The sequence below is a fragment of the Chiloscyllium plagiosum genome, chromosome 43, assembly GCF_004010195.1.
Source record: "Chiloscyllium plagiosum isolate BGI_BamShark_2017 chromosome 43, ASM401019v2, whole genome shotgun sequence".
Classification (NCBI taxonomy): Eukaryota; Metazoa; Chordata; class Chondrichthyes; order Orectolobiformes; family Hemiscylliidae; genus Chiloscyllium; species Chiloscyllium plagiosum.
This window is the reverse complement of record NC_057752.1, coordinates 4,334,208-4,342,365: the sequence shown is the minus strand read 5'-3', so window position 1 is coordinate 4,342,365 and position 8,158 is coordinate 4,334,208. Positions and strand designations below refer to the sequence as shown.

General features: G+C 45.4%; 1 protein-coding gene across 1 annotated transcript; it reads right to left on the bottom strand.

The window, feature by feature from the left end:
- Nucleotides 1-5,192: 5,192 nt before the first annotated feature.
- Nucleotides 5,193-8,116, bottom strand: krt18a.1 (keratin 18a, tandem duplicate 1). The gene is made up of 8 exons (XM_043681808.1): nucleotides 7,649-8,116; nucleotides 7,357-7,439; nucleotides 6,964-7,120; nucleotides 6,497-6,661; nucleotides 6,198-6,323; nucleotides 5,837-6,057; nucleotides 5,685-5,707; nucleotides 5,193-5,418 (listed from the first exon to the last, which is right to left on the bottom strand). The coding sequence occupies exons 1-8, from the start codon at nucleotides 8,018-8,020 to the stop codon at nucleotides 5,324-5,326; spliced, it is 1,242 nt and encodes a 413-aa protein (XP_043537743.1). The 5' UTR covers nucleotides 8,021-8,116; the 3' UTR covers nucleotides 5,193-5,323.
- Nucleotides 8,117-8,158: the final 42 nt, after the last annotated feature.

The following is an 8,158-nucleotide window of genomic DNA, read 5'->3' as shown; positions in this document are numbered from 1 at the left end:
TCCAGCACCACTAATCCAGAATCTGGTTTCCAGCATCTGCAGTCATTGTTTTTACCTCCTAGCTTATTAACATGACCATATTCTATCCGTACTATATCAAAGCATACTAATAGCTAGTTAAAACATCTCTGAATCCATAATGACTGAACTTAGAATTAGTGACTAAAAACATCTGAGGATGCATAATTAATGAGGAAAAAATTAATGTTTGTGAAATGTTTGTGAGATTATTCGCCATCATAATCCATTTGATTAGTTGAATCTGATTTTAAATATTCTTGTGTAATCAAAATATACAAGTCAGTATGAATTTTCTTTCTGACAAAATCCTCCTTTGTGGTGGCTCCAACTTTGCTTTGAAAATGATAAAGAGACTAAAAAATTGCACATGCTGGAATCCAAGGTAGACAAGCAGGAATCTGGAAGAACACAGCAAGCCAGGCAGCATCAGGAGGTGGAGAAGTCGGGTTCGGGTATAACTTCTTCAGGACTGGACTCAAAATGATAAAAGCATACACTGAATGATCTGCATTGAGAGCACACAAGACATCTAAACAACAGCAACTTATATAGCTCCTTTAATGTAGAGTTCATAGGAACATTATAGCACAAAGTATGACACATGCTTCAGAAAGTGGTATTAGGACAGATGACTGAAAGCCTGGTTTAAATGGTAGGTTTTAAGATATCTCTGAAGGGAGAGAAGAGAGAACACAGAATTCCAGAGCTTGTGGTCCAGACAACTGATGTCACAAACACGAATGGTAGGTCTATAAATATTGGGAATACTCAACAGGCCATGTTTAGAGCAGTACAGATATCCCAAAGTGTTGTACATTTGTAAATTACAGGGATGGCGAGGGGTGAGGCTATGCATGGATTTGAAAACAAGGTTGAGAATTTTAAAACCAAGACACTGCTTCGCTGGGAGCAATTGCATATCAGCGAGAACAGGGGTGATAGATGAATGCCTTTTCCTGCAAATTAAGACGGGGCAGTTGTGTTTTGGATTACCGCAGGTTTAAGGAGGATGGTGGGTCAGATATAAATACAGTATAAATGAATGCAACATTTGGGAGAGTTAAGCAGATGTTTCTGTACACTATGGACGGGTTGGACCGAAGGGTCTGTTTCCATGCTGTACATCTCTCTGACTCTCTGTCCTCGGCGGCAATAGTACTCGGTTCCTGAGTGTGGGGTTCGGCCACTCATGGGTTCATGTGGCAGATCCAGCCACATCCACACCAGCTTCATTGTTGTCTTTCCAACTCGGTCATTTCATTTTGGTTTGGTTGCTCTGGGGCGTCCTCCTGTGGGAGGCCGGAGCCCTGTGTATCTTCATCCCCGCTCAATCATGGGTGGCGGTGTCAGAAGACGAGATGGAATCTGTCAGTTGACTCAGAGCAAGGACCCATCAGTCAATGTCCAGCACTGGAGGAGGTGCGAGACCCCCGCAGTGTGACGGTCTCCAGCTCGGAAGCAGCTGATGCAGAAACGACGGCAGTGGTGGCGATGGGAAAGGAGCACACTGCCAGGATTGGATTTGATTAGATTCCCCTACAGCATGGAAACAGGCCCTTTGGCCCAACCAATCCACACCGACCCTCTGAAGAGTAACCCACCCAGACCCATTTCCCTCCAACTAATGCACCTAACACTATGGGCAATTTAGCATGGCCAATTCACCTGGCCTGCACATCTTTGGACTGTGGGAGGAAACTGGAGCACCCAGAGGAAACCCATGCATATAAATAGAAAGCAGGAATTATCAGCAGTGCTTCTCCTGGAGGCTCACTGAAGATGTTACCTAGTAGGGTGATGAAACGTCAGGAAATGAACCTTCCAGCTCAGCCAGCAAACCTACATCCAGAACCTCGGCCTGAGCTACAAATTTTCTCAAAACTTGCTAAAAGATTGAAAATAAGACAAGCCTAAAGGCAGCAAGGTGATTTTAAAATAGATAAAATCCAGCATTTCACTATTGGTAGAGGTAGTAGCTCCAAATGTGAGATGACCATCATAATCTTTTGGAAACTACCAAAAAGGAGGACTTAGGGGTTTCTGTTAACTACTTGACTCCTGACTGTATAACCAGAGTTACTAAAGCCACAAGTCCAACCTTCTGGACCCTACAAGCCTTTGTGACAATCATTGAGTCAGCCATATTTCATTAAGGGCAGTTTATATGCACATGAACCAACAGATTCAAGAAAAGCTTCTTCCCCGCTGTTATCAGACTTCTGAACAGACTTTTCATATATTAGAGTTCATCTTTCTCTGCACCTTGTCTGTAGCTGGAAGACTATATTCTGCATTATGTTTGATTACCCTGATGTACTTATGGAAGGTGTGATTTGTTTGGATAGCTTGAAAAACAATACTTTTTGCTGTATGTGATAATAATAAATCAAACCAAAGATTAGGTTGAATGACAAATCACTGCTTCACCTGAAAGATGTGCCTGGGGCCTGGGATACTGAGGAGGGAGGAAGTAAACTGGCAGACGTTATATCTTCTGCGATTACATGGGAAGTGCTGTGGGGGTGTGGGATGATGTTGGGAATATAGGAGAGGTGGACCAGGGTGTCCTGGAGGAAATGGTCTCTGCGGGAGGGCTAAGGAGGGAGGGGAGGGGAATAAGTTTCTGGTGGTAGCATCCTGTTGGAAATGACGGCTTAATCCTTTGGATGTGGAAGCTGGTGGGGTCATAAGTGAGGACCAGGGGACCCTATCGTTGTTGTGGCAGGGAAGGGAAGGGATGAGGGCAGATGTGTGGAAGATGGATCGGACCCGGCTGAGGGCCCTGTCCACCACAGTAGCAGGGAATCCTCAGTTTAGGAAAAAGGTGGACATTTCTGAGGCCTCCCCTGTGGAAGGTGGCAGCGTCACAACAGGTGTGGTGGAGATGGAGGAACTGGGAGAATGGGATGGAGTCACCAGGGAACCAAATACTTCATCAAAGTGGTCCATTTTAAGGTTGAGAGATAGGCGACGTTATGAAGAGGATTATAGGAGGGATTTCCAGAGCTTGCAGTGTAGCAGCTAATTGAAGAGCTGATTGCCAGAATGGGAGAAAGGAATAAGGTCTGCTTAAGAGCCTAGTGATGGAGCCCTTCGGGACATTTCATTATGAAAGGTGCAATATATTTACAAATATAATTAAAGTAGCCCTCCTCCCTGCCACACAATTGAATAATAGGTGAATGATTATAAATGATACAAAGACTTGCAAAAACTGGCTTTTATTAAAATCTATTTGTAAAATACTTGATGAAAGCATCATTCAGATTGTATCTTTAAAATCTGTTCGTGAACTAGTTAGTTGGAATCCAGGATGCAATCCAGTTAATGGTGTTTGCTAGCATGAACTGTACAGGATGTAAACTCAATAGGCCACGTAGTAGGCAAACAGCACTGTAACTGTCCACAGTTGCAGAAGTGAAAGAAAGATAAAAACAGATGAAGAAGAACAAGAAGCAAAGAAAACAAATCAAAGACCTGACAGGCAGAGACAAAATAGTGTAAAGACAGAGACCAAAATGAATTTTATAAACTCATGTACTGCTGCTCTTATCCTAACTGGCACCGAGTGCCATTCATCCATCACTCCTGTGCTTGCTAACCAGTCCAGCACTGGCTCAATCTTTAAATGCTCATGTCTTCCAATTCCACTGTGCTCGCTTCCTTCTTTTTGGAGAAGCCTCCTTCAGCCTCCTGCATTCTTCTGATTCCGGTCTCTAGTGCATCCCTGATTTCCTTCATTCCGTTAGCGGCCATGTCATCAGCCGTCTAGACACCAAGATTTGAGTTCCCTTCCCTCGACCTCTACCCTCTCTTCCTTGAAAATGCTTCATCAAATCTACCTCTTTGACCAAACATTTTGGAAGGATGTGATCGCACTGCAGAGATTCACTAGGATAGTGCCTGGGTTGGAGCTTTTCAGCTATGAAGAGAGTCTGGATAGGCTGGTGTTGTTTTGTTGGAGCAGAAAACACTGAAGGATCCGGAATGAGCACGATGGCTCAGTGGTTAGCCCTGCTGCCTCACAGCACCAGGGACCCGGGTTTGATTCCAGCCTCGGGTGACTGTCTGTGTGGAGTTTGCACATTCTCCTCATGTCTGCGTGGGTTTCATCCGGTTGCTCCGGTTTCCTCCCACAGTTCAAAGATGTGCAGGCCAGGTGAGTGGGCCATGTTAAATTGCCCATAGTGTTAGGTGCATTAGTCGGAGGGAAATGGGTCTGGGTGGGTTACTCTTCGGAGGGTCAGAGTGGACATGTTGGGCTGAAGGACCTGTTTCCACACTGTAGGGAACCTAATATAATCTAAACTGGATAAAGTTCTGAGTGGCATAGAAAGAATAGATAGGGAAAACAATAGAGGGGTAAATAATCAGGGACATAGATTTAAGGTAAAGGGCAGAAAGTTTAGAAGGGATATAAGGAAGATTTCTTTTCCATTCAGAGGGTGGTGGCACTCACTGCCTGAAAAGGTGGTAGAGGCAGGAACCATCCTGCCATTGAAGATGTATGGAAATGAACACCTGAAATGCCATAGTGTAGAAGGCTATGGGTCAAGTGCTGGAAAAATGGGACAAAAGGTAAAGTCGCTGCTGTCCCTGAGGGATGCTCTCTCATTAGAGAGATAAACATGGTGGTGGTTGTTTAACCTGAGGGTCACCGTGTCTCAGGCAAGGGTGAAAGGTTGAGAAGGCGAGTCCGCATCGCAAACCAGCTGTCCAGCCAACTGAGCCATGTCTCTGATGCTGGGATGGAAAGTGATTTCATGCGGGGCATAAGCACCACCAGACTGACAGGCCTGTTTACCAACAACATACATGGAAAATAAGAGTAGGAGTACGCCATTCGGCCCTTTGAGCCTGCTCCACCATTCAGTAGGATCCCACCTGCACTCCATAACCATTGAGTCCCTTGTCTATCAAACATCCTTGTGCTATAAAAGTCTGTCATTCTGTTGGGACTGAATCAAAATATGAAACATCACAGCACAGACAGAGGTCTGGATTTGGTCTACACACCCCATGGTTGGATAATTCTGATCAAGGCAATGGCTTAAGTAGTTTGTTACTGTGCATTGCACCTGACTATTTGCTGTTACGTCGCAACTTATGTTTTGGCTGGGTTTGTCAAGATATCAACGATTACTGCTACCCTTTAAAAAGACAAGTCAAGATTCAAAGTCAAAGAGTATCTTTATTTTTGATAATATTCAACAAGCCAACAAACTCCAGACTATTACATTCCTCACTGCAACTACAAGTGACCAGGCATGACAACTGGAGGGCAGATGTAGCTTGGTGCTTTTTAGTTAATGCGGACTGTCTCGTCAGATATCACTTTGCCATCCATGAGTTTCTGAGTGGTGACGACAGTCTTCTTGATAGTTTGTGAGGTGGCACCTGGTCATGCAAAAGGAAAAGAATCAAATTGTGAGCAGGTACGTTTGCAGACAAGAAACTTAACATACAATAGATTTCCATCCTCGCTGGATGAATCGCACATCCTTGTAGAATTGGCCTGCTACCGCCCCACCATAGCTTTCAACAGAATGACAAGCAGGGCAGACTTCCAGCTGTATGGAGCAGATGAAAACCTATCCCATGGGGTGTATAACAGGCACACGATAAAATTACATGCACACATTTCCTGAATTAAATGGTCTTACCTGAGGTTGACTCAACAAGTGCGCTATAAGAACAAAAGAGAAAGAAAAAAAGTGAGACAGAAATAAATCAGCTCAGAGCAATTACACATAGGTGTGGATTGTGGATGCACAACTGTGTCATAGTCATTACTTTTTCCACTGATGCTACTTACTTGATATCTTCCCCATCCAGCAGGTGTTTGTATGTTGCTATTTCAGCCTCGAGTTTCATCTTCACGTTCAAAAGGTTTTCATATTCTCTGACCTGGGTCTGCATATCACTCCGGATCTGAAACAGATCTCCCTCCAGTTTGGCAATCATGCCATTTAGGCTTTGCAGCTCCATGTCATATCTCAGTTCTGTGTCTTTGAGAGTGCCTTCCAATGAGTTTTTCTCAAATGAAACAAAAATACAGGCAGAATTTTTTAAAAAAGGAGCAGACATGATCCTTCAATTAGATCAGTTGGTGTTGCATGCAGTATGTGAGGTGAGGCTTTGGTTTGAGTTACACCTGTTCACAATGGAGTCCTTACCTTGCTCAGGAGACTCTCCAGCTCAACATCCAGAGACTGTATCTGATGGTGCAGTTCAGTGACTTGTGCCTTTGAACCTTGCAGTTCTTCAGCATTGTGTTCAACTTCAATTTTGTAGCTATCTATCTGCAATAAGAAATGCATTTAAAGCTTCCAGTTTTCACCAGCATTCACAAGCTCTTATATTTGGAGGATATTTGGTCAAATTGCAATTCTGTTTACTTGGAGGGATCAATTGAATCAAATGTTATCAGTGAAACAAGATGTGGAACGGCGTGGGGTTTTTTTTTCGTCTTTACCTGGCTCTTGTACCAGTTCTCCGCATCATCCTTGTTTTTCTGTGCCACCTCCTCATATTGCTTTCTGATCTCAGCAATGGTCTTAGCCAGATCTGGGCCCTGAGGGGAGTCCACTTCAACCTGCACACTGGAGCCAGTGACCTGGGAGCGCAGAGCTTTAACTTCCTGTAGAATGAAAAGACAATTTCCACTCCGTTCTTACCAAAGTGCTCTATGTCTAGAACTCAAACGTTTGGAGAGTCAAAAAGGGGGACAAAACTTCATAGCTCATTTCAATAACTGAACACCTTATATTTTATTAGCTTACCTCTATTATTGTTCTCACACGGAAATTACTTGTACAGCAATAATCTGATTTCCCAATCATTTACTTCAATCTCCCTTCTTACAGGATCCTATTGACTTTTCAGCACCGGTGAATTCTACACCCACTCATTGTCAACGAGGGACATCTCGGTGGAACTTACATCATCGTGGTTCTTCCGAATGTAGATGAGCTCCTCCTTGAGAGACTCGATCTCACTCTCCAGTTGCAGGCGCCCGATGTTGGTGTCGTCAATGACTTTGCGCAGTCCGTTGATGTCGTTCTCCACAGACTGCCTGATGCTCAGCTCAGACTCCCACCTGTCCAGGGGAAAGACAAACAGGCCGTGTCAGAGGAGCTGGGGTTGGGGGCGGGGAGGGTGTGTGGGGAAGGTATTGCACATGCTGAGGTTCGCATGACACAGCAGCCCGCCCTCTGAGCCAGGTTCAAGTCCCAGCTGCTTGACACAAGATCTCTGAACTGGTTGATTAGAAACTACTTACAGCGTTGACTAAACTTTGTGTGGCTATGAGAGAGAGGGAGAGAGAGAACTCACTTCACCCTGAAATCGTCAGCAGCCAGACGAGCATTATCGATCTGAAGTACCAAACGAGCATTTTCGATGGTCATCTCATAGACCTGAAGGATCGAACAGAATAAATCGGTTAAAGTGTTGCGTTTATACATATAAATATTATAAATTAAGAGTGAACTGGTGCGGGGAGGTTGGCAGCCTCTTCCTCAGCTATTGTGTAAGAGAGAAACTCTTTCCTCTCCCCTCCCTCACTCCTTTCATGGTGCCCCCTGTGCCAGGACAGCCCCCCTCCCCCCCCCCAGCTAAACGTTACCTCTTTGCGGAGGTCACTGAGCGGCTTCTCGTAGATGGCCCAGTCTCGGACGCTGGCTTCCCTGGACTCCAAGTGCTCCTTGATCTGCACCTCCAGCTTGGCGTTGGCCGCTTCCAAGCTGCGCACTTTCTCCAGGTAGCTGGCCAGCCGGTCGTTCAGGCTCTGCATGGCCTCCTTCTGGTTGCTGACCCCGCCGACACTGAAGTTGGCCCCGGCGGCCATGCCCACAGGCCGGGCCATCGATACCCGGCTCACCGACATCCTGTGGCCGAAGCCAGCGATGCTGCTCGCACTGGACTGCAGGGGCATGGACCTCCGCAGGGACATAGAACCACTGTGGGTGGACAGCGAGGAATAATTTCGGAAACTCATCTTGGAGGGAGAAAGAGAGGCGGCGAGGTTTGGAAGTTGTGTTTGGAGCTGCACTTGTTGCAGGGAGTACCTGGAGGGGAATCAATAACCAACTCACAGCAAGTACTGACACTTTATACCTTCCGGCTATCGCCGATT